The 26,710-nt window shown below is 36.3% G+C and overlaps 1 protein-coding gene across 1 annotated transcript; it reads right to left on the bottom strand.

The window, feature by feature from the left end:
• Positions 1–272: 272 nt before the first annotated feature.
• Positions 273–25,627, bottom strand: SDF4 (stromal cell derived factor 4). The gene is made up of 6 exons (XM_068171723.1): positions 25,282–25,627; positions 13,057–13,193; positions 12,579–12,692; positions 8,620–8,778; positions 3,542–3,717; positions 273–799 (listed from the first exon to the last, which is right to left on the bottom strand). Exons 1-6 carry the CDS (start codon positions 25,587–25,589, stop codon positions 623–625), a joined length of 1,071 nt encoding a protein of 356 aa, XP_068027824.1. The 5' UTR covers positions 25,590–25,627; the 3' UTR covers positions 273–622.
• Positions 25,628–26,710: the final 1,083 nt, after the last annotated feature.

The raw sequence follows: 26,710 nt of genomic DNA, 5'->3' as shown, positions 1-26,710 counted from the left end.
TTTTATTTGGGATTCCCTGCATCAGCAGCTGTGAGGGCAACAAGGGAATAAAATTAAGGAATTTCTCGAAATTTAAGGAATTTCTCAAATGGAATTGGGTTTGGAGAACAAACATTCCTTGGAACCACCAAAATTCCCAAAATCCAAGTTTTATTTGGGATTCCCTGTACAGCAGCTGTGAGGGCAGCAAGGGAATAAAATTAAGGAATTTCTCGAAATTTAAGGAATTTCTCAAATGGAATTGGGTTTGGAGGACAAACATTCCTCAGAACCACCAAAATTCCCAAAATCCAACCTTTATTTGGGATCCCCTGGATGAGCAGCTGAAGGAAACCAGGGAATATTCCAGAATCCTCCCCCAGCCAGAATTCCAGCTGGCTTCAACCCCAAACCAAGGAGGAAAAACTACCTGAATCCAGGAATTCCCACCACTTCTCCCAGCAGGAAAAACCTCTCCAAGGAGCTGCAGAGCGCAGGGACGGACGGAAAACCGGGAATCCGCGACGACCAATTCCCGCCGCTCGGCCGAATCCTTTTTCCCCGGGATTTTTGGGGTTTTTTTTTTTGTTTTTTTGAGGGGGGTTGGGAGCGGAACAGAAAGTTCTGGAAGAGGGGAGGGAGCTCAGAATTCCTCGTGGACGTTGCGGGCGTAATCCATGAGTTTGCTGCCGGTGAAATACTCGCTGTACTTGAGGATCTCCTCCAGCTCCAGGTGGTGGTTCTGGTTCTCGTCGGCCACGGCGATCATCTGCCGCGCCTCGTTCAGCGCGTTGTGCTCGTTCATGGGATCCATGTATTCCTGAAAAATCCACGGAAAACGGCCTGAGCCCAGCCCCGGGCGTGCTCCCAAACACCCCACTCCCGTCCCAGCGCGGAAGGTCCTTCAGGGGGGCTCCTTGGGGGGATTTTTCCTGCTCCCTCGGCCGTTCCCAAAGAAATCCGGATTCTTTTCCGGCTCGTTCCGTTGAAATGGCTGTGGAACTTGGGCTGCGAGTTCCGCAAATCAGGATCAAATTATTAGTGGAATTCGGGCTGCAAATCCCGAAAATCCAGCATGAAATATCTGTGAAATTTGGGCTGCAAATCCCGAAAATCCAGCATGAAATATCTGTGGAATTTGGGCTGCAAATCCCGAAAATCCAGCATGAAATATCTGTGGAATTTGGGCTGCAAATCCCGAAAATCCAGCATCAAATATCTGTGGAATTTGGGTTGCAAATTCAGGATCAAATATTTGTGGAATTTGGGCTGCAAATCCCGAAAATCCAGCATGAAATATCTGTGGAATTTGGGCTGCAAATTCAGGATCAAATATTTGTAGAATTTGGGCTGCAAATCCCGAAAATCCAGGATCAAATATCTGTGGAATTTGGGCTGCAAATCCCAAAAATCCAGGATCAAATATTTATGGAATTTGGGCTGCAAATTCAGGATCAAATATCTGTGGAATTTGGGCTGCAAATTCAGGATCAAATATTTGTGGAATTTGGGCTGCAAATCCCGAAAATCCAGCATGAAATATCTGTGGAATTTGGGCTGCAAATTCAGGATCAAATATCTGTGGAATTTGGGCTGCAAATCCCGAAAATCCAGCACCAAATATCTGTGGAATTTGGGTTGCAAATTCAGGATCAAATATTTGTGGAATTTGGGCTGCAAATTCCAAAAATCCAGCATCAAATATTTATGGAATTTGGGCTGCAAATTCAGGATCAAATATCTGTGGAATTTGGGCTGCAAATCCAGGATCAAATATTTGTGGAATTTGGGCTGCAAATCCCGAAAATCCAGCATGAAATATCTGTGGAATTTGGGCTGCAAATCCCGAAAATCCAGCATCAAATATCTGTGGAATTTGGGCTGCAAATTCAGGATCAAATATTTGTGGAATTTGGGCTGCAAATTCCAAAAATCCAGGATCAAATATTTGTGGAATTTGGGTTGCAAATCCAGGATCAAGTATCTGTGGAATTTGGGCTGCAAATTCAGGATCAAATATTTGTGGAATTTGGGCTGCAAATCCCGAAAATCCAGCATGAAATATCTGTGGAATTTGGGCTGCAAATTCCAAAAATCCAGCATCAAATATCTGTGGAATTTGGGCTGCAAATCCCGAAAATCCAGCATCAAATATCTGTGGAATTTGGGCTGCAAATTCCACAAACTCAGGATCAAATATCTATGGAATTTTAAAGCTGTGTTTTAAATGAAATTAAAATTAAATCAAAATATTCCATTTTTTAATTAAAATTCTATCTGTAAGTGAATTTTTGACGTTTTTAAAGCTGCATTTTAAATGAAATTATCATTAAATTAAATTGAAATCAAAATATTCCATTTTTTAATTAAAAATCGATCTGTAAGTGAATTTTTGACGTTATTAAAGCTGTATTATAAATTAAATTAAAATATTCCTTTTTTTAATTAAAAATGGAGCTATAAGTGAACTATTGATGTTTTTAAAGCTGTATTTTAAATGAAATTAAAATGAAATCAAAATATTCCATTTTTAATTAAAAATCCAGTCTGTAAGTGAACTATTGATGTTTTTAAAGCTGTATTTTCAATGAAATGAAAATATTCCATTTTTTGATTACAAGCGGAGCTGTAAGTGGATTTTGGACGTTTTTAAAGCTGTATTTTCAATGAAATGAAAATATTCCATTTTTAATTAAAAATGGAGCTGTAAGTGGATTTTGGACGTTTCTAAAACTGTATTTTCAATGAAATTAAAATATTCCATTTTTAATTAAAAATGGAGCTGTACGTGGATTTTGGACGTTTCTAAAGCTGTATTTTCAATGAAATGAAAACATTCCATTTTTTGATGACAAGCAGAGCTGTAAGTGGATTTTGGACGTTTCTAAAACTGTATTTTCAATGAAATTAAAATATTCCATTTTTAATTAAAAATGGAGCTGTACGTGGATTTTGGACATTTTTAAAGCTGTATTTTCAATGAAATGAAAATATTCCATTTTTTGATTACAAGCAGAGCTGTAAGTGGATTTTGGACGTTTCTAAAACTGTATTTTCAATGAAATGAAAACATTCCATTTTTTGATTACAAGCGGAGCTGTACGTGGATTTTTGATGTTTTTAAAGCTGTATTTTCAATGAAATGAAAATATTCCATTTTTTGATTACAAGCGGAGCTGTACGTGGATTTTGGACGTTTCTAAAGCTGTATTTTCAATGAAATGAAAACATTCCATTTTTGATTACAAGCGGAGCTGTAAGTGGATTTTGGACGTTTTTAAAGCTGTATTTTCAATGAAATGAAAATATTCCATTTTTAATACAAAATCCGCTCTGTAAGTGGATTTTGGACGTTTCTAAAGCTGTATTTTCAATGAAATGAAAACATTCCATTTTTTGATGACAAGCGGAGCTGTACGTGGATTTTGGACGTTTCTAAAGCTGTATTTTCAATGAAATTAAAACATTCCATTTTTTGATGACAAGCGGAGCTGTACGTGGATTTTGGACGTTTCTAAAGCTGCGTTTCGGAACCGTTGGCTGGAAGAGGACGAGGACTCACCTCCAGCTCCTCCATGGTGACGATGCCGTCGCGGTTGGCGTCGATGACCTCCTGGAACTCCTTCCTCCTGTCCCTCACCCAGTCGTCGTCGATGTCCTGAGCCTGCTGGTTCTCCACCGTGCCCACGGGCAGTGAGATGAACTCGGACAGGGTCAGCTTCTTATCCCCGTCCTGATCTGGGAGAAACGCACCGAGTTACGGCAGGGCCACTGCGCCCCCGTGGAGAAACCACAAGAAGTTAAAAGAGAGTCATTGCATTCCGGCAAAAATGGGAATTTCCTCCTGGTCTGCGCGAGAATTTAAAATACCCCATTGAAATGTAAAATAATCCCATTGAAATGTAAAATAATCCCATTTAATTCCCATAAAAATGGGAATTTCCTCCTGGTCTGCGCAAGAATTTAAAATATCCCATTGAAATGTAAAATATCCCATTGAAATGTAAAATAATCCCATTTAATTCCCGTAAAAATGGGAATTTCCTCCTGGTCTGCGCCCCCGTGGAGAAACCACAAGAAGTTAAAAGAGAGTCATTGCATTCCGGCAAAAATGGGAATTTCCACCTGGTCTGCGCAAGAATTTAAAATATCCCATTGAAATGTAAAATATCCCATTGAAATGTAAAATAATCCCATTGAAATGTAAAATAATCCCATTGAAATGTAAAATATCCCATTGAAATGTAAAATAATCCCATTGAAATGTAAAATAATCCCATTGAAATGTAAAATAATCCCATTTAATTCCCATAAAAATGGGAATTTCCTCCTGGTCTGCGCAAGAATTTAAAATATCCCATTGAAATGTAAAATAATCCCATTGAAATGTAAAATAATCCCATTGAAATGTAAAATAATCCCATTTAATTCCCATAAAAATGGGAATTTCCTCCTGGTCTGTGCAAAAAATTACAATAGAGTCATTTAATTCCTGTAAAAATGGGAATTTCCACCTGGTCTGCACAGAAATTTAAAATATCCCATTGAAATGTAAAATAATCCCATTGAAATGTAAAATAATCCCATTTAATTCCTGTAAAAATGGGAATTTCCACCTGGTCTGCGCAAAAAATTACAATAGAGTCATTTAATTCCTGTAAAAATGGGAATTTCCACCTGGTCTGCACAGAAATTTAAAATATCCCATTGAAATGTAAAATATCCCATTGAAATGTAAAATAATCCCATTTAATTCCTGAAAAATTGGGAATTTCCTCCTGGTCTGCGCAAAAAATTACAATAGAGTCATTTAATTCCTGTAAAAATGGGAATTTCCTCCTGGTCTGCCCAAAAATTTAAAATATCCCATTGAAATGTAAAATAATCCCATTTAATTCCCATAAAAATGGGAATTTCCACCTGGTCTGTGCAAAAATTTAAAATATCCCACGGAAATGTAAAATAATCCCATTTAATTCCCATAAAAATGGGAATTTCCTCCTGGTCTGCGCAAGAATTTAAAATATCCCATTGAAATGTAAAATAATCCCATTGAAATGTAAAATAATCCCATTTAATTCCCATAAAAATGGGAATTTCCACCTGGTCTGTGCAAAAATTTAAAATATCCCACGGAAATGTAAAATAATCCCATTTAATTCCCATAAAAATGGGAATTTCCTCCTGGTCTGTGCAAAAAATTAAAATATCCCATTGAAATTTAAAGTAATCCCATTTAATTCCTATAAGAATTGGATTTTCCTCCTGATCTGTGCAAAAAATGAAAATAGATTCATTTGATTGCTGCAAAAATGGGAATTTCCTCCTACCTGTGCAAAAATTAAAAATATATTCATTTAATTCCCAAAAAAAGGTCAAGAAATTAAAATAGGTTTGCTTAATTCCCAAAAAAATAGGAATTTCCTACTGATCTGAGGAAAAAAAAAAATCCCTCCCAATACCCACATAAAAATGGGAATCCATGGAACTCCACGTGACCATTCCATGAAAACCCTCCCCAAAATCCACATAAAAAACGGGAATCCATGGAATCCGTGGACACAATTCCGAGGAAATCCCAGTTTACCTAAATCCCGGACGATCTCCTGCACCATGAGGTGCAGCAGCCGCAAAAATCCAAATAAAAATGGGAATCCATGGAGCTCCATGTGACCATTCCCACCCAAAATCCACATAAAAAATGGGAATCCAAGGAATACGTGGACACAATTCCCAGAAAATCCCAGATGACCTAAATCCCGGATGATCTCCTGCACCACGAGGTGCAGCAGCCGCAAATATCCAAATAAAAATGGGAATCCATGGAACTCCACCAGACCATTCCATGCAAAACCCTCCCAAAATCCACATAAAAAACGGGAATCCATGGAAACAAAGGGAATCCATGGGCACAATTCCCAGGAAATCCCAGATGACCTAAATCCCGGCTGATCTCCTGCACCATGAGGTGCAGCAGCCGCAAAAATCCAAATAAAAACGGGAATCCATGGGTACAGTGGGAATCCATGGAACTCCACCAGACCATTCCCTCCCAATAGCCATATAAAAATGGGAATCTATGGATACAATTCCCAGGAAATCCCAGATTACCAAATATCCAAATAAAAACGGGAATCCATGGAACTCCACCAGACCATTCCCTCCCAAAATCCACATAACAAATGGGAATCCATGGAATCCATGGACACAATTCCCAGGACATTCCAGCTTACCTAAGTTGTGGACGATTTCCTGCACCATGAGGTGCAGCAGCCGCAAATATCCAAATAAAAATGGGAATCCATGGAACTCCACCAGACCATTCCATGCAAAACCCTCCCAAAACCCACATAAAAAACGGGAATCCATGGATACAAAGGGAATCCATGGGCACAATTCCCAGGAAATCCCAGATGACCTAAATCCTGGCTGATCTCCTGCACCATGAGGTGCAGCAGCCGCAAAAATCCAAATAAAAACGGGAATCCATGGGTACAGTGGGAATCCATGGAACTCCACCAGACCATTCCCTCCCAATAGCCATATAAAAATGGGAATCTATGGATACAATTCCCAGGAAATCCCAGATTACCAAATATCCAAATAAAAACGGGAATCCATGGAACTCCACGTGACCATTCCCTCCCAAAATCCACATAAACAATGGGAATCCATGGAATCCATGGACACAATTCCCAGGACATTCCAGCTTACCTAAGTTGTGGACGATTTCCTGCACCATGAGGTGCAGCAGCTGCAAATATCCAAATAAAAACGGGAATCCATGGGTGCAAGGGGAATCCATGGAACTCCACATGACCATTCCATGCAAAACCCTCCCAAAATCCACATAAAAAACGGGAATCCATGGATACAAAGGGAATCCATGGGCACAATTCCCAGGAAATCCCAGATGACCTAAATCCTGGCTGATCTCCTGCACCATGAGGTGCAGCAGCCGCAAATATCCAAATAAAAATGGGAATCCATGGGTACAGTGGGAATCCATGGAACTCCACCAGACCATTCCCTCCCAATAGCCATATAAAAATGGGAATCTATGGATACAATTCCCAGGAAATCCCAGATTACCAAATATCCAAATAAAAACGGGAATCCATGGAACTCCACGTGACCATTCCCTCCCAAAATCCACATAAACAATGGGAATCCATGGAATCCATGGACACAATTCCCAGGACATTCCAGCTTACCTAAGTTGTGGACGATTTCCTGCACCATGAGGTGCAGCAGCTGCAAATATCCAAATAAAAACGGGAATCCATGGGTGCAAGGGGAATCCATGGAACTCCGTGTGACCATTCCATGCAAAACCCTCCCAAAATCCACATAAAAAACGGGAATCCATGGATACAAAGGGAATCCATGGGCACAATTCCCAGGAAATCCCAGATGACCTAAATCCCGGATGAGCTCCTGCACCACGAGGTGCAGCAGCCGCAAATATCCAAATAAAAACGGGAATCCATGGAGCTCCATGTGACCATTCCCACCCAAAATCCACATAAAAAATGGGAATCCATGGAATCCATGGACACAATTCCCAGGACATTCCAGCTTACCTAAGTCACGGACGATCTCCTGCACCATGAGGTGCAGCAGCCGCAAAAATCCAAATAAAAACGGGAATCCATGGAACTCCACATGACCATTCCATGCAAAACCCTCCCAAAATCCAAATAAAAACGGGAATCCATGGAAACAAAGGGAATCCATGGGCACAATTCCCAGGAAATCCCAGATGACCTAAATCCTGGCTGATCTCCTGCACCATGAGGTGCAGCAGCCGCAAATATCCAAATAAAAATGGGAATCCATGGAACTCCATGTGACCATTCCCTCCCAAAATCCACATAAAAAACGGGAATCCATGGATACAAAGGGAATCCATGGGCACAATTCCCAGGAAATCCCAGATGACCTAAATCCCGGATGATCTCCTGCACCATGAGGTGCAGCAGCCACAAATATCCAAATAAAAACGGGAATCCATGGAACTCCACGTGACCATTCCATGAAAACCCTCCCCAAAATCCACATAACAAATGGGAATCCATGGAATCCGTGGATACAATTCCCAGGAAATCCCAGCTTACCTAAGTCACGGACGATCTCCTGCACCATGAGGTGCAGCAGCCGCAAAAATCCAAATAAAAACGGGAATCCATGGAACTCCACATGACCATTCCATGCAAAACCCTCCCAAAATCCACATAAAAAACGGGAATCCATGGAAACAAAGGGAATCCATGGGCACAATTCCCAGGAAATCCCAGATGACCTAAATCCTGGCTGATCTCCTGCACCATGAGGTGCAGCAGCTGCAAATATCCAAATAAAAATGGGAATCCATGGAGCTCCATGTGACCATTCCCACCCAAAATTCACATAAAAAACGGGAATCCATGGATACAAAGGGAATCCATGGGCACAATTCCCAGGAAATCCCAGATGACCTAAATCCCGGACGATCTCCTGCACCACGAGGTGCAGCAGCTGCAAATATCCAAATAAAAACGGGAATCCATGGAACTCCATGTGACCATTCCCACCCAAAATCCACATAAAAACGGGAATCCAAGGAATCCAGGGACACACTTCCAGGACACCCCAGCTTACCTAAGTCGCGGACGATCTCCTGCACCATGAAATGCAGCATGCCGCGGCTGTGCTCGGGGTGCAGGAAGGACAGGAACTCCTGCTCGCTCAGCAGCAGGTCCGGGGGGGGATTGTCCGCCTGGTACCAGCGATCCTTCAGGTTGTCCAGCACTTCCTGCGCTGCAACGGCACCCGCGCAGCTCGGGATGGCAGCTCATCCCAAACGCTGCAACAGCACCCGCGCAGCTCGGGATTGCAGCTCATCCCAACTGCTGCAACAGCACCCGCGCAGCTCGGGGTGGCAGCTCATCCCAAACGCTGCAACAGCACCCGCGCAGCTCGGGATGGCAGCTCATCCCAACTGCTGCAACAGCACCCGCGCAGCTCGGGATGGCAGCTCATCCCAAACGCTGCAACAGCAGCCGTGCAGTTTGGGATTGCAGCTCATCCCAACTGCTGCACCCGCCCAGTTTGGGATGGCAGCTCATCCCACAGGCTGCAACAGCAGCCGTGCAGTTTTGGATTGCACCTCATCCCAAAGGCTGCAGCTGCAAAGTTTGGGATGGCAGCTCATCCCAAAGGCTGCAATGGCACCCGTGCAGCTCGGGATGGCAGCTCATCCCACAGGCTGCAACTGTCCCCATCTGTCTGTAGGATCTGGCACAATTCATCCCAAATTCTGGAACTGCTCCCTTCCATCTTTAGGATCTGGCACAATCGCTTTGTGGGATTTCAGTTCATCCCAAATGCTGCAATTGCCCCCATCCATCTTTAGGATTTGGCACAATTCATCCCAAATGCTGGGACTGCGCCATCCGTTTTTGGGATTTGGCACAATTCATCCCAAATGTTGGGACTGCCCCATCCATTTTTGGGATTTGGCACAATTCATCCCAAATTCTGGAACTGCTCCCTTCCATCTTTAGGATTTGGCACAATTCATCCCAAATGCTGGGACTGCCCCATCCGTTTTTGGGATTTGGCACAATTCATCCCAAATGTTGGGACTGCGCCATCCGTTTTTGGGATTTGGCACAATTCATCCCAAATTCTGGAACTGCCCCATCCGTTTTTGGGATCTGGCACAATTCATCCCAAATGTTGGGACTGCCCCATCCGTTTTTGGGATTTGGCACAATTCATCCCAAATGTTGGGACTGCCCCATCCGTTTTTGGGATTTGGCACAATTCATCCCAAATGTTGGGACTGCCCCATCCGTTTTTGGGATTTGGCACAATCCCTCTGTGGGATTTCAGTTCACCCCAAATGCTGCAATTGCTCCGATCCGTTTTTGGGATTTGGCACAATCCCTTTTTAGGATTTCAGTTCATCCCAAATCTTGGAATTGCCCCCATCCCTTTTTAGGATTTGGCACAACCAAGTTTTAGGAATTTCAGCTGTCCCAATCCACGTTTAGGATTTAAATAGTCCCAATCCAATTTTTAGGATTTCAGTTGTCCCAATCCAATTTCTAAGATTTCAGTTGTCCCAATCCAATTTTTAGGATCTGAATTGTCACGATCCCTTTTTTTTTAGGATTTGAATTCTCACAATCCATTTTTAGGATTTCAGCTGTCCCAATCAATTTTTAATACTTTGTCACAATCCATTTTTAGGATTTAATTTGTCACAACCCCTTCATTTCAAGCTCTCAGTTGTTCAATCAATGATGTTTTTCAAGCCTAAACCCTGTAGGTATTTATTTATCACATATTCCAGATTTTTGCTGGAAGAAAAGTTAAATTAGGGGTGTATGAACAGAAAAATCTGCACCAAAATCCCATGGAATTCCTCCATTTCATCCCACAATCCAATTATCTACCAACATCCATCAATTAATTAAAATAAAATCTTAGCCTGAAATCCAAATTTCTACAGAAAGTGCCTTGAACTCCACGCCCCCAGGTGCTTTTGATTTAAAATAAAAACCCTAAAAATCACTTTTTAAGGTGCTTGGAGGAGGAGGAAAAAAAAAAAAAAACCCCGAGGGAGTGGAGGGTGAATAATTTGATTTTCCCAAAGAAGGTTTTGGGGCTCAGGTGCAGAAGCGAGGCGCTGACTCAGCAGCTCTGAGGTTCCTGGAATCAGCCCCAGGTGATTTCCCTGCCCCTTCTCAGCTCCTTTTTTCTGCATTTTCAGTCGTTTGTTCAGCACTGGAAAATGTCACCCAAGCAATCTGGAAATGACTCATCCCTGCAGGGAAAGGGAAAGGTGCAGGGGGGATTTACGGGAAACTGAGATGCTGCTTTTAGCAGGAGTAAAAGGAAAATTCCTCGGAAAAATTGCAGTTTTCATGGCAGGAGCAATGGGGGATTGGGGTCTTCTGACCTCAGTTTCCGGGGGAAATTTAGAGGAAATCTGAATTTTTTTGGAAGGAGATTCCTCTTTAAAATTGCAATTTCCATGGCAGATTCCCCTTAAAAATTGCAATTTCCATGGCAGATTCCCCTCAAAAATTGCAATTTTCATGGCAGATTCCCCTCAAAAATTGCAATTTCCATGGCAGATTCCGGTCAGGAACAATGTGGGATTTGGGTCTTTTGACTTCAGTTTCTGGGGGAAATTTGGAGGAAATCTGAATTTTTTTGGAAGGAGATTCCTCTTTAAAATTGCAATTTCCATGGCAGATTCCCCTTAAAAATGCAATTCTCATGGCAGATTCCCCTCAAAAATTGCAATTTCCATGGCAGATTCTGGTCAGGAACAATGTGGGATTTGGGTCTTTTGACTTCAGTTTCTGGGGGAAATTTGGAGGAAATTTGAATTTTTTTTTGGAAGGAGATTCCTCTTTAAAATTGCAATTTCCATGGCAGATTCCCCTCAAAAATTGCAATTTTCATGGCAGATTCCCCTCAAAAATTGCAATTTTCATGGCAGATTCCCCTTAAAAATTGCAATTTCCATGGCAGATTCCCCTCAAAAATTGCAATTTCCATGGCAGATTCTGGTCAGGAACAATGTGGGATTTGGGTCTTTTGACTTCAGTTTCTGGGGGAAATTTGGAGGAAATCTGAATTTTTTTGGAAGGAGATTCCTCTTTAAAATTGCAATTCTCATGGCAGATTCCCCTCAAAAATTGCAATTTTCATGGCAGATTCCCCTCAAAAATTGCAATTTCCATGGCAGATTCCCCTCAAAATTGCAATTTCCATGGCAGATTCTGGTCAGGAACAATGTGGGATTTGGGTCTTTTGACTTCAGTTTCTGGGGGAAATTTGGAGGTAATTTGAATTTTTTTTTGGAAGGAGATTCCTCTTTAAAATTGCAATTTCCATGGCAGATTCCCCTTAAAAATTGCAATTTTCATGGCAGATTCCCCTCAAAAATTGCAATTTCCATGGCAGATTCCCCTCAAAAATTGCAATTTCTATGGCAGATTCCCCTTAAAAATTGCAATTTCCATGGCAGATTCCCCTCAAAAATTGCAATTTCTATGGCAGATTCCCCTTAAAAATTGCAATTTTCATGGCAGATTCCCCTTAAAAATGCAATTCTCATGGCAGATTCCCCTTAAAAATTGCAATTTCCATGGCAGATTCTAGTCTGGAAGAATGAAGGATTTGTGTCTTTTGACTTAATTTTTGGGGGGATTTTAGAATAAATGTAAGTATTTCTTTAAGGGAAAAACAAGACAATTCCCCTTAAAAATGTCATTTTCACAGCAAATTTCAGGTGGAAAAAATGCAGAATTTTTGTTTTATTAAGAAGGAAAACAAGAAGATTTCCCTTAAAACATCCAATTTCCACAGCAAATTTTACGTGGAAAAAATTCAGATTATTTTTTTTTTATTAAGGTGGGGGGGAAACAGGAAGATTACTCTAAAAAAAATCTCATTTTCCCAGCAAATTTTAGATGGAAAAATGCAGAATTTTTGTTTTATTTTTTACCTCCTCCTCAAGCAGAAAAACCCAAATATTTCCCTCCCGTTTCTATTCTCCCCCCCAGGTTTTAAGAACAAAAACCCCATTCTGCACTTACTTTCCTCATCTATTTTCAATTCCTCGTTGTTTTTGATTTTCTCTGCAATTTCCTTTTCATTGAAGCCTTTGCTTGCCAAGAATTTAATTTTGTATTCATCCCAAGAAACGTGACCTGCAATTGAGAACATTTCAGCCTGAAATGATGAATTTTGGATTTAATTCTTTCAAAATCTCCAAATTTTCAAGATTTTTTAGTCCCAACATCACAACCCCACACTGAATTTTAGGCATGACAACATAAAAGCTGTCACCTGATTCATTTTTAGGGTTTTTTAGCTATAAAATGTTGTGAAAAATTCGATTTATTCTTTGTTTTTTCATTTCTTTATGAAACAAAGAGCTGCCTGCAGCACATCCTTTCCCACAAAAACCCAAATTTGGCATTCCCCGCCTAAATGTGATGGCAGAAATAAATTCAAGATGCCAGAACTGATTTAAGAAGTGATTTTTTGAGGGGAAAACAGTTGGAATTTTACCGTCCCCATCAGGATCCACAGCTCTGAAGTGCATTTTGTTCTCCTCCACGGCCTCCTGGAAATGCTCATCGGTTTTTTCCATGATCCAACGCTGCATCTCCTTGGCACTGATTTTTTTGTCATTATTTACATCCACCCTAGGGAGGGAAAACAAACGGGATTTCAATCCAGAGCTCAGCAGGGAAAGCCCTGCTTGGTTTTTAGTTCAGAAATTGTTTTATTCAGCAGAAATTCACAGAAAAATGAATATTTCTGATTCTCTCTGAGAAACAAGTGGCAGATCAGCCTTTAGCTCAGAATGAAATGTAAATAATTTCATTAATTTCATTTAATTGAGCAAGATTTAGGTTATTACTCAGTGAAATTTTTTTTTTTACTGGAATTAAATCATGGTTTTATGGGAATTTTTCCCACAAATCATCCCTGATGGAATTTTGGGTCACTCCAAGCTCAGAATTGGAAAAATTTTCTTCCAGACCTTGGATTCTCTCTCAATTTCTCTTTCCAAGCCCCTGTTTTAAAAATTTAATGGGATTTTTATTTTCTAACACATCTGAACGTTGCACATCCATTTGTTCTCCGTGAGTTTTTTGCTGGCTCTTGCTTTCCCCACGGAATTTACTGGGTCCAGAGCTGCAAAATTCAATTTTTCCTGACTCAAATGATCAGGAAAATCCAATCTGATCAATCCTTGTTTCATTAAGAAATTAATTTAAAAATTACAGCTCCAAATCAAGAATAAATCGAACTTTCTGCCACTTTGAGGGGTTTTTTTGAGCATTAAATAAATATTCAAAATACCACTAAAAATCAGATTTTATTTTGCTACCATTTCAAATTCTATTTAGAGCATCTCATACCACTAAAAATCAGATTTTATTTCCACCATTTCAAACTCTATTTAAAGCACCTCATGAACCAATCCTTGTAATTCAAAATATCACTAAAAATCAGATTTTATTGTTACCATTTCAAACTCTATTTAAAGCATGTCATGAACCACTCCCTGTATTCAAAATATTACTAAAAATCAGATTTTATTTTGCTACCATTTCAGATTCTATTTAGAGCATCTCATACCACTAAAAATCAGATTTTATTTTCACCATTTCAAACTCTATTTAAAGCATGTCCTGAACCAATCCTTGTAATTCAAAATATCACTAAAAATCAGATTTTGTTACCATTTCAAATTCTATTTAAAGCATGTCATGAACCAATCCTTGTAATTTAAAATATCACTAAAAATCAGATTTTATTGTTACCATTTCAAACTCTATTTAAAGCACCTCATGGACCAATCCTTGTATTCAAAATACCACTAAAAATCAGATTTTATTTTGCTACCATTCCAAATTCTATTTAGAGCATGTCATGAACCAATCCTTGTATTCAAAATATCACTACAAATCAGATTTTATTTTGTTACCATTTCAAATTCTATTTAAAGCATGTCATGAACCACTCCCTGTATTCAAAATACCACTAAAAATCAGATTTTATTTTGCTACCATTTCAAACTCTATTTAAAGCATGTCATGAACCAATCCTTGTATTCAAAATATCACTACAAATCAGATTTTATTTTGCTACCATTTCAGATTCTATTTAGAGCATCTCATACCACTAAAAATCAGATTTTATTTTCACCATTTCAAATTATATTTAAAGCACCTCATGAACCAATCCTTGTAATTCAAAATATCACTAAAAATCAGATTTTGTTACCATTTCAAACTCTATTTAAAGCACGTCATGAACTAATCCTTGTATTCAAAATACCACTAAAAATCAGATTTTATTTTGCTACCATTTCAAACTCTATTTAGAGCATCTCATACCACTAAAAATCAGATTTTATTGTTACCATTTCAAACTCTATTTAAAGCATGTCATGAACCAATCCTTGTATTCAAAATACCACTAAAAATCAGATTTTATTTTGCTACCACTTCAATTTCTATTTAAAGCACCTCATGAACCAATCCTTGTATTCAAAATACCACTAAAAATCAGATTTTATTTTGCTACCATTTCAAACTCTATTTAGAGCACCTCATACCACTAAAAATCAGATTTTATTTTCACCATTTCAAGCTCTATTTAAAGCACCTCCCACGCACTCTTGGTGCAATAAAATCCCCAAAACTCAAATTTGAGCAGAATAAAAAGCCCCAGCTGGGCTCTGGCCTTTATCTGCTGCCAGGGCGGGCTTGTTTTGACTGAAACTCGGATTATTCAAATGATGTCACAGAAATGTGCAAAAAGAGACAAACGAGCGCGGTCTGGGCGGTTTCAGTGCCGCTGCTCTCAGCGTTTCTTCGCTCCCATTTACACAATTTCACACAATTTTTCTAGGTCGGAAGAGACCTTTAAGATCATCACCCATTCGTTCGACCGGCTGGAATGAAATTCTCTTTATTCCAATGAAATTTCCTTTATTCGATTGAAATTCCCTTTATTCCAATGAAATTCCCTTTATTCCAATGAAATTCTCTTTATTCGAATGAAATTTCCTTTATTCGAATGAAATTCCCTTTATTCCAATGAAATTCCCTTTATTCCAATGAAATTCCCTTTATTCGAATGAAATTCTCTTTATTCCAATGAAATTCTCTTTATTCGAATGAAATTTCCTTTATTCGAATGAAATTCCCTTTATTCGAATGAAATGCCCTTTATTCCAATGAAATTCTCTCTATTCGAATGAAATTCTCTCTATTCGAATGAAATTCTCTTTATTCGAATGAAATTCTCTCTATTCGAATGAAATTCCCTCTATTCGAATGAAATTCCCTTTATTCCAATGAAATTCCCTTTATTCCAATGAAATTCTCTTCATTCGAATGAAATTTCCTTTATTCCAATGAAATTCTCTTTATTCGAATGAAATTCTCTCTATTCGAATGAAATTCCCTTTATTCCAATGAAATTCTCTTTATTCGAATGAAATTCTCTCTATTCGAATGAAATTCTCTTTATTCGAATGAAATTCTCTCTATTCGAATGAAATTCTCTTTATTTGAATGAAATTCCCTTTATTCGAATGAAATTCCCTTTATTCCAATGACATTCCCTTTATTCGAATGAAATTCTCTCTATTCGAATGAAGTTCTCTTTATTCGAATGAAGTTATCTCTATTCGAATGAAATGCCCTTTATTCCAATGAAATTCTCTCTATTCGAATGAAATTCTCTTTATTCGAATGAAATTCCCTTTATTCCAATGAAATTCCCTTTATTCGAATGAAATTCTCTTCATTCCAATGAAATTCCCTTTATTCCAATGAAATTCCCTTTATTCCAATGAAATTCCCTTTATTCCAATGAAATTCCCTTTATTCCAATGAAATTCCCTTTATTCGAATGAAATTCTCTTTATTTGAATGAAATTCTCTTTATTCCCTTTATTCGAATGAAATTCTCTTTATTCGAGGTAAATAAAGCTCTGAAAGCTCGGTGTTAATTGGAGGGGATTCATTACAAATGCAAATTAAGGCAACTCTGCCACCTGGCGTCTGACAGTGCTGGAAAAAGCCCAAAAAAAGGGATTTTAGTAAAGAAATGCTTGAGTGCCTTCAAATAAAACGGAGTATTTTTCCACCAAGTGAAGAAATTCATGAAGTTCAAATAAAAAGCCATGGATGGAAAACGTCACCGTGCTGTGGTCGAAAATCCCCAACTTTGAAAGATTAAAACTCCCAATTTTGAAAGATTATTTAAAATTACAAAAAAAAAATTTAATTCCAATTCTCAATTCTGAAAGATTAAAGTTCCCAATTAAAAATTAATTCAAATTCCCAATTTTGAAAGATTAAAACTCCCAATTTTGAAACAGGAACTGAAATTCCCAATTTAAAAATTAATTCCAATTCCCAATTTTGAAATAGGAACTGAAATTCCCAATTTAAAAATTAATTTCAATTCTCAATTCTGAAAGATTAAAACTCCCAATTTTGAAATAGGAACTGCAATTCCTAATTAAAAAATTAATTCCAATTCTCAATTCTGAAAGATTAAAGTTACCAATTTTTTAATATTAATATTCCCAATTAAAAATTAATTCCAAATTCCCAATTTTGAAAGATTAAAACTCCCAATTTTGAAATAGGAACTGAAATTCCCAATTTAAAAATTAATTCCAATTCTCAATTCTGAAAGATTAAAGTTACCAAGTTTTTAATATTAAAATTCCCAATTAAAAATTAATTCAAATTCCCAATTTTGAAAGATTAAAACTCCCAATTTTGAAATAGGAATTGAAACTGCCCATTTTGACAACATGGTTTCCAATTCCCAATTCTGAAATATTAAGATTACCAATTAAAAATAGTAATTAAAATGCCCAATTTAAAAAAAATTAATTCAAATTCCCAATTTTGAAATACTAAATTACCAATTTTAAAATATTCATCAAATTCCCAATTAAAAAATTAATTCAAATCCCCAATTTGAAAATATGGAAATTACCAATTTTTAAATATTCATTGAATTCCCAGTTAAAGAATTAATTCAAATTCCCAATTTTGAAATACTAAATTACCAATTTTAAAATATTCATTAAATTCCCAATTAAAAAATTAATTCAAATCCCCAATTTGAAAAGATGGAAATTACCAATTTTAAAATATTAATTAGAATGCCCAATTAAAAAATTAATTCAAATCCCCAATTTGAAAAGATGGAAATTACCAATTTTAAAATACTAATTAGAATGCCCAATTAAAAAATTAATTCAAATTCCCAATTTTGAAATACTAAATTACCAATTTTAAAATATTCATTAAATTCCCAATTAAAAAATTAATTCAAATCCCCAATTTTGAAATACTAAATTACCAATTTTAAAATATTCATTAAATTCCCAATTAAAGAATTAATTCAAATTCCCAATTTTGAAATACTAAATTACCAATTTTAAAATATTCATTGAATTCCCAATTAAAAAATTAATTAAAATTCCCAATTTTGAAATACTAAATTACCAATTTTAAAATATTAATTAAATTCCCAATTAAAAAATTAATTAAAATTCCCAATTCTGAGCCACTAAAATTCCCGATTTTGAAAATATTACCTTTAAATTCCCAATTCTTAAACCTTAATTCAAATTTTCAATTTTGAAAACATCAAAATCCCCAATTTTGGAGACACTCATTCCAATTCCCAACTGTTAAACATTAATATTTCCAATTCACAGCCACCAAAATTCCCTTTTTTGGGTTTTTTTATTTTTAATTTTGGGGTTTTTGGGGTTTATTTGTTTTATTTGGTTTTTTCGTGTATTTGTTTTTCTGGAGTTTTTTAGGATTTTTTTTGTTTGGGTTTTTTTGGGTGTTTTTTTTTTGTTTTTTCATGGGTTTTTTGTTTGTTTTTCTGGGTTTTTTTGGGATTTTTTTTTTTTTTTAGGGTTTTTTGGGGTTTTTTTGGGGTTTTTTTGGGGTTTTTTTTTGGGTGTTTTTTTTTTGTTTTTTTCATGGGTTTTTTGTTTGTTTTTCTGGGTTTTTTGGGATTTTTTTTTTTTTGAGGGTTTTTTGGGGCTTTTTTGGGGTTTTTTGGGTTTTTTTTTTGGGTGTTTTTTTGGGTGTTTTTTTTGTTTTTTTCATGGGTTTTTTGTTTGTTTTTCTGGGTTTTTTTTGGGATTTTTTTTTTTTGAGGGTTTTTTGGGGTTTTTTTTGGGGTTTTTTTTTTTGTTTGGGTTTTTTTGGGTGTTTTTTTTTGTTTTTTTCATGGGTTTTTTGTTTGTTTTTTCTGGGTTTTTTTGGGATTTTTTTTTTTTTTGAGGGTTTTTTTGGGGTTTTTTTGGGGTTTTTTTTGGGTGTTTTTTTTGGGTGTTTTTTTGTTTTTTTTCATGGGTTTTTTGTTTGTTTTTCTGGGTTTTTTTTGGGATCTTTTTTTTTTTTGAGGGTTTTTTTGGGGTTTTTTTTGGGTTTTTTTTTTTTGGGTGTTTTTTTTGGGTGTTTTTTTTTGTTTTTTTCATGGGTTTTTTGTTTGTTTTTCTGGGTTTTTTTGGGATTTTTTTTTTTGAGGGTTTTTTGGGTTTTTTTGGGTTTTTTTTTTGTTTGGGTTTTTTTTGTTTGGGTTTTTTTGGGTGTTTTTTTTGTTTTTTTCATGGGTTTTTTGTTTGTTTTTCTGGGTTTTTTTTGGGATTTTTTTTTTTTTGAGGGTTTTTTGGGGTTTTTTTGGGGTTTTTTTTTTGTTTGGGTTTTTTGGGTGTTTTTTTTTGTTTTTTTCATGGGTTTTTTGTTTGTTTTTTCTGGGTTTTTTTGGGATTTTTTTTTTTTTGAGGGTTTTTTTGGGGTTTTTTTGGGGTTTTTTTTTGGGTGTTTTTTTGGGTGTTTTTTTGTTTTTTTTCATGGGTTTTTTGTTTGTTTTTCTGGGTTTTTTTGGGATCTTTTTTTTTTTTTGAGGGTTTTTTTTGGGGTTTTTTTTTTTTGGGTGTTTTTTTTTGGGTGTTTTTTTTGTTTTTTTCATGGGTTTTTTGTTTGTTTTTCTGGGTTTTTTTGGGATTTTTTTTTTTTTGAGGGTTTTTTGGGGTTTTTTGGGGTTTTTTTTTGTTTGGGTTTTTTTGGGTGTTTTTTTGTTTTTTTCATGGGTTTTTTGTTTGTTTTTCTGGGTTTTTTTGGGATTTTTTTTTGAGGGTTTTTTGAGGGTTTTTTGGGGTTTTTTTGGGGTTTTTTTTGTTTGGGTTTTTTTTTGGGTTTTTTTTTGTTTTTTTCATGGGTTTTTTGTTTGTTTTTCTGGGTTTTTTTGGATTTTTTTTTTGAGGGTTTTTTGAGGGTTTTTTGAGGGTTTTTTGGGGGTTTTTTGGGGTTTTTTTTTTTTTGTTTGGGTTTTTTTGGGTGTTTTTTTGGGTTTTTTTTTTTGTTTGGGTTTTTTTTTGTTTGGGTTTTTTTGGGTGTTTTTTTGTTTTTTTCATGGGTTTTTTGTTTGTTTTTCTGGGTTTTTTTGGGATTTTTTTTTTGAGGGTTTTTTGGGGTTTTTTTTGGGTTTTTTTTTTGTTTGGGTTTTTTTGGGTGTTTTTTTTGTTTTTTCCATGGGTTTTTTGTTTGTTTTTCTGGGTTTTTTTTTGGGATTTTTTTTTTTTTTGAGGGTTTTTTGAGGGTTTTTTGGGGGTTTTTTAGGGTTTTTTTTGTTTGGGTTTTTTTGGGTGTTTTTTTTTGTTTTTTTCATGGGTTTTTTGTTTGTTTTTTCTGGGTATTTTTGGGATTTTTTTTTTTTTTTTGAGGGTTTTTTGGGGTTTTTTTGGGTTTTTTTTTTGTTTGGGTTTTTTTTTGTTTGGGTTTTTTTGGGTGTTTTTTTGTTTTTTTCATGGGTTTTTTGTTTGTTTTTCTGGGTTTTTTGGGGATTTTTTTTTTTGAGGGTTTTTTGGGGTTTTTTTGGGGCTTTTTTTGTTTGGGTTTTTTTGGGTGTTTTTTTGTTTTTTTCATGGGTTTTTTGTTTGTTTTTCTGGGTTTTTTTGGGATTTTTTTTTGAGGGTTTTTTGGGGTTTTTTTGGGTTTTTTTTTGGGTGTTTTTTTTGGGTGTTTTTTTGTTTTTTTCATGGGTTTTTTGTTTGTTTTTCTGGGTTTTTTTGGGATTTTTTTTGAGGGTTTTTTGGGGTTTTTTTGGGGTTTTTTTGGGGGTTTTTTTGGGTTTTTTTTTGTTTTTTTCATGGGTTTTTTGTTTGTTTTTCTGGGTTTTTTTGGGATCTTTTTTTTTTTGAGGGTTTTTTGAGGGTTTTTTGGGGGTTTTTTAGGGTTTTTTTTGTTTGGGTTTTTTTGGGTGTTTTTTTGTTTTTTTCATGGGTTTTTTGTTTGTTTTTCTGGGTTTTTTTGGGATTTTTTTTTTGAGGGTTTTTTGGGGCTTTTTTGGGGTTTTTTGGGTTTTTTTTTGGGGTTTTTTTTTTGGGTGTTTTTTTTGTTTTTTTCATGGGTTTTTTGTTTGTTTTTCTGGGTTTTTTTTGGGATTTTTTTTTTTGAGGGTTTTTTGGGGTTTTTTTGGGGTTTTTTTTGTTTGGGTTTTTTTGGGTGTTTTTTTGTTTTTTTCATGGGTTTTTTGTTTGTTTTTCTGGGTTTTTTTGGGATTTTTTTTTTTTTTGAGGGTTTTTTGAGGGTTTTTTGGGGTTTTTTTTGGGGTTTTTTTGGGGTTTTTTTTTGTTTGGGTTTTTTTGGGTGTTTTTTTGTTTTTTTCATGGGTTTTTTGTTTGTTTTTCTGGGTTTTTTTGGGATTTTTTTTTTGAGGGTTTTTTGGGGTTTTTTTTTTTTTGGGTGTTTTTTTTGGGTGTTTTTTTGTTTTTTTCATGGGTTTTTTGTTTGTTTTTCTGGGTTTTTTTGGGATTTTTTTTTTTTTTGAGGGTTTTTTGGGGTTTTTTTTTTTTGGGTGTTTTTTTTGGGTGGTTTTTTTTGTTTTTTTCATGGGTTTTTTGTTTGTTTTTCTGGGTTTTTTTGGGATTTTTTTTTTTGAGGGTTTTTTGGGTTTTTTTTTGGGTTTTTTTTTTGTTTGGGTTTTTTTGGGTGTTTTTTTTGTTTTTTTCATGGGTTTTTTGTTTGTTTTTCTGGGTTTTTTTGGGATTTTTTTTTGAGGGTTTTTTGGGGATTTTTTGGGGTTTTTTTTTTGTTTGGGTTTTTTTGGGTGTTTTTTTTTGTTTTTTTCATGGGTTTTTTGTTTGTTTTTCTGGGTTTTTTTGGGATTTTTTTTTTTTGAGGGTTTTTTTTGGGGTTTTTTTTTGTTTGGGTTTTTTTGGGTGTTTTTTTTGTTTTTTTCATGGGTTTTTTGTTTGTTTTTCTGGGTTTTTTTGGGATTTTTTTTGAGGGTTTTTTGGGGTTTTTTTGGGGTTTTTTTCGGTGTTTTTTTTGGGTGGTTTTTTTTGTTTTTTTTCATGGGTTTTTTGTTTGTTTTTCTGGGTTTTTTTGGGATTTTTTTTTGAGGGTTTTTTGGGGGTTTTTTGGGTTTTTTTTTTTGTTTGGGTTTTTTTGGGTGTTTTTTTTTGGTTTTTTCATGGGTTTTTTTGTTTGTTTTTCTGGGTTTTTTTTGGGATTTTTTTTTTTTGAGGGTTTTTTGAGGGTTTTTTGGGGTTTTTTTTGGGGTTTTTTTTTGGGTGTTTTTTTTTGGGTGTTTTTTTTTGTTTTTTTCATGGGTTTTTTGTTTGTTTTTCTGGGGTTTTTTGGGATTTTTTTTTTTTTTTGAGGGTTTTTTGGGGGTTTTTTGGGGGTTTTTTGTTTGGGTTTTTTTTGTTTGGGTTTTTTTTGGGTGTTTTTTTTGTTTTTTTCATGGGTTTTTTGTTTGTTTTTCTGGGTTTTTTTGGGATTTTTTTTTGAGGGTTTTTTGGGGTTTTTTGGGGTTTTTTTTTTTTGGGTTTTTTTGGGTGTTTTTTTTTGTTTTTTTCATGGGTTTTTTGTTTGTTTTTCTGGGTTTTTTTGGATTTTTTTTTTTTGAGGGTTTTTTTGGGGTTTTTTTAGGGTTTTTTTTGTTTGGGTTTTTTTGGGTGTTTTTTTTGTTTTTTTCATGGGTTTTTTGTTTGTTTTTCTGGGTTTTTTTGGGATCTTTTTTTTTTTTTTTTGAGGGTTTTTTGAGGTTTTTTGGGGTTTTTTTAACCCTTCCCTTCCCGACTCACTTGCAGAAAATCCCCACCAGCTTCCTCCTGTTCCGGCAGGGCCGGGACTCCTCCTCCACTCATTTCAATTCCCAATTTCATTTTAATTCCCAATTTTTAAACATTCGTTCCAATTACCAATTTTTAAACATTAATATTGCCAATTCACACCCACCAAAATTCCTTTTTTTGGTTTTTTTTTTTGATTTTTTTTTTTGTTTCTTGAGGTTTTCTTGTGGGTCTTTTTTGTTGTTGTTTGGGGTTTTTTTGGGATTTTTTGGGTTCTTTTAATTTTTTTTAACCCTTCCCTTCCCGACTCACTTGCAGAAAATCCCCACCAGCTTCCTCCTGCTCCTGCAGGGCTGGGACTCCTCCTCCACTCATTTCAACTCCCAATTTTTAAACATTCATTAGATTTCCAATTCAAACCCACCAAAACTCCCTTTTGTTTTGCTTTTTTTCTGGGTTTTTTTTTGTTTTGTTTTGTTTTTTTTGAGGTGGTTTTTTGGGGGTTTTTTTGGGTTTTCTTTCCTTTTTTTTTGTTTTTTTTTTTAACCCTTCCCTTCCCGACTCACTTGCAGAAAATCCCCAGAGCTTCCTCCTGTTCCTGCAGGGCTGGGACTCCTCCTCCACTCATTTCAACTCCCAATTTTTAAACATTCATTAGATTTCCAATTCAAACCCCACAAAATTCCCTTTTGTTTTGCTTTTTTCTGGGTTTTTTTGTTTTGTTTTGTTTGTTGAGGTGGTTTTTTTGGGGGTTTTTTTGGGGGGTATTTTTGCCCTTTTTTTAACCCTTCCCTTCCCGACTCACTTGGAGAAAACCCCCATGAGCTTCCTCCTGCTCTGGGGGGCTGGGACTCCTCCTCCACTCATTTCAACTCCCAATTTTTAAACATTCATTAGATTTCCAATTCTAAACCCACCAAAACTCCCTTTTGTTTTGCTTTTTTTCTGGGTTTTTTTTTTGTTTTGTTTTGTTTTTTGGGGTTTTTTTGGGTTTTCTTTCCTTTTTTTTTGTTTTTTTTTAACCCTTCCCTTCCCGACTCACTTGGAGAAAATCCCCACCAGCTTCCTCCTGCTCTGCGGGGCTGGGACTCCTCCTCCACTCATTTCAACTCCCAATTTCATTTTAATTCCCAATTTTTAAACATTCGTTCCAATTACCAATTTTTAAACATTAATATTGCCAATTCACACCCACCAAAATTCCTTTTTTTGGTTTATTTTTTGATTTTTTTTTTGTTTCTTGGGGTTTTCTTGTGGGTCTTTTTTGTTGTTGTTTGGGTTTTTTTGGGGATTTTTTGGGGGGTATTTTTGCCTTTTTTTTAACCCTTCCCTTCCCGACTCACTTGCAGAAAATCCCCAGAGCTTCCTCCTGTTCCTGCAGGGCTGGGACTCCTCCTCCACTCATTTCAACTCCCAATTTTTAAACATTCATTAGATTTCCAATTCTAAACCCACCAAAACTCCCCTTTTGTTTTGCTTTTTTCTGTTTTTTTTTTTGTTTGTTTGTTTTGGTTTTTTTGAGGTGGTTTTTTGGTTTTTTGTTGGTTTTTTTTGGGTTTTCTTTCCTTTTTTTTTGTTTTTTTTTTTTTTAACCCTTCCCTTCCCGACTCACTTGCAGAAAATCCCCACCAGCTTCCTCCTGCTCCTGCAGGGCTGGGACTCCTCCTCCACTCATTTCAATTCCCAATTTTTAAACATTCATTAGATTTCCAATTCAAACCCACCAAAACTCCCTTTTGTTTTGCTTTTTTCTGGTTTTTGTTTGTTTGTTTGTTTTGGTTTTTTTGAGGTGGTTTTTTGGTTTTTTGTTGGTTTTTTTTGGGTTTTCTTTGCTTTTTTTTTTGTTTTTTTTTAACCCTTCCCTTCCCGACTCACTTGCAGAAAATCCCCAGAGCTTCCTCCTGTTCCTGCAGGGCTGGGACTCCTCCTCCACTCATTTCAACTCCCAATTTTTAAACATTCATTAGATTTCCAATTCTAAACCCACCAAAACTCCCTTTTGTTTTGCTTTTTTCTGTTTTTTTTTTTTTTGTTTGTTTGTTTTGGTTTTTTTGAGGTGGTTTTTTGGTTTTTTGTTGGTTTTTTTTGGGTTTTCTTTCCTTTTTTTTTTGTTTTTTTTTAACCCTTCCCTTCCCGACTCACTTGCAGAAAATCCCCAGAGCTTCCTCCTGCTCTGGGGGGCTGGGACTCCTCCTCCACTCATTTCAACTCCCAATTTTTAAACATTCATTAGATTTCCAATTCAAACCCACCAAATTCCCTTTTGTTTTGCTTTTTTCTGGTTTTTTTTTGTTTGTTTGTTTTGGTTTTTTTGAGGTGGTTTTTTGTTTTTTTGTTGGTTTTTTTGGGTTTTCTTTCCTTTTTTTTTGTTTTTTTTTAACCCTTCCCTTCCCGACTCACTTGCAGAAAATCCCCACCAGCTTCCTCCTGTTCCTGCAGGGCTGGGACTCCTCCTCCACTCATTTCAACTCCCAATTTTTAAACATTCATTAGATTTCCAATTCAAACCCACCAAAACTCCCTTTTGTTTTGCTTTTTTTCTGGGTTTTTTTTTGTTTTGTTTTGTTTTTTGGGGTTTTTTTGGGTTTTCTTTCCTTTTTTTTTTTTTGGTTTTTTTTTTAACCCTTCCCTTCCCGACTCACTTGGAGAAAATCCCCACCAGCTTCCTCCTGTTGCGCCGGGGCTGCGAGTCCTCCTCGAAGTCCTCGAGCTGCTTGCCCAGGAACACCTCCTGGTGGAACTCCTTGTTCAGGTGCCCGTCCAGCTCCATCTTGACGCCGTTCAGGTGGTCGGGGGGCACCAGCTCCTTCTCGTCCCTGCCCTCGCCCCCCTTCTCCTTCAGCACCGAGTGGTTGGCAGGCCTGGCACTCACGGGCATCCAAAGGAAGAGGAGCAGCAGGGAGAAGGAAAGAGAGCCCAAGCTGCGCAGGGAAGCCGGTGCTGACGCCATTTTTGGGCTGGTTTATGGGGTTTGTTTCGGTTCTTTGTTGTTCAGCGGTGGTTGGAGTCGCTGTGGTCTGAAAGGAAAAGAAGAGGAAAAATAAGTTAAACTCGGAAGGAAAAGGTCATTGGGGGTGAAAGGATCTGGAAGGAAAAAATAGGAAGAATACATTAAATTTTGAAGGAAAAGGTCACTGTGGGATAAAGGATCTGAAAGGAAAAAAGAGGAAAAAATACATTAAATTTTGAAGGAAAAGGTCATTGGGGGTTAAAGGATCTGAAAGGAAGAAAAGAGGAAAAATTACATTAAATTTTGAAGGAAAAGGTCATTGGGGGTTAAAGGATCTGAAAGGAAAATTAAACTATGAAGCAAGATGTCATTGTGGGTGAAAGGATCTAGAAGGAAAAAAGAGGAAGAATACATTAAATTTTGAAGGAAAAGGTTACTGTGGGATAAAGGATCTAAAAGGAAAAAAGAGGAAGAATACATTAAATTTTGAAGGAAAAGGTTACTGTGGGATAAAGGATCTGAAAGGAAAAAAGAGGAAAAATTACATTAAATTTTGAAGGAAAAGTTCATCGTGGGTGAAAGGATCTAAAAGGAAGAAAAGAGGAAAAATACATTAAATTTTGAAGGAAAAGGTCACTGTGGGTGAAAGGATCTAAAAGGAAAAAAGAGGAAGAATACATTAAATTTTGAAGGAAAAGGTTACTGTAGGATAAAGGATCTGAAAGGAAAAAAGAGGAAAAATACATTAAATTTTGAAGGAAAAGGTCATTGGGGGTTAAAGGATCTGAAAGGAAGAAAAGAGGAAAAATTACATTAAATTTTGAAGGAAAAGGTCACTGTGGGTGAAAGGATCTAGAAGGAAAAAATAGGAAAAATTACATTAAATTTTGAAGGAAAAGGTCATTGTGGGTGAAAGGATCTAAAAGGAAAGACATAGGAAAAATCTATTAAATTTTGAAGCAAAAGTTCACTGTGGGTTAAATGATCTAAAAGAAGAATAAGAGGAAAAACAAATTAAATTCTGAAGCAAGATGTCACTGTAAAAGGAAAATAAAGGAAAAATACATCAAACGTTGAAGGAAAAGGTCATTGTGGGTGAAAGGATCCAAAAGGAAAAAAGG

Source organism: Anomalospiza imberbis, chromosome 23 (assembly GCF_031753505.1).
Source record: "Anomalospiza imberbis isolate Cuckoo-Finch-1a 21T00152 chromosome 23, ASM3175350v1, whole genome shotgun sequence".
NCBI lineage: Eukaryota > Metazoa > Chordata > Aves > Passeriformes > Viduidae > Anomalospiza > Anomalospiza imberbis.
The sequence above is the reverse complement of the archived record's forward strand: the minus strand, read 5'-3'. Positions and strand labels throughout refer to the sequence as shown.

What these genes read in the sequence shown, in the direction of transcription:
- SDF4 (XM_068171723.1), bottom strand. Translation starts at nt 25,589, where the DNA reads ATGGCGTCAGCACCGGCTTCCCTGCGCAGCTTGGGCTCTCTTTCCTTC. An exon ending in ATTGAAAATAGATGAGGAAA is followed by an intron (nt 8,779 to 12,578) that starts GTAAGTGCAGAA and finishes GTGCCGTTGCAG; the next exon opens with CGCAGGAAGTGCTGGACAAC. An exon ending in GGAGATCGTCCGCGACTTAG is followed by an intron (nt 3,718 to 8,619) that starts GTAAGCTGGGGT and finishes CGTTTCTCCCAG; the next exon opens with ATCAGGACGGGGATAAGAAG.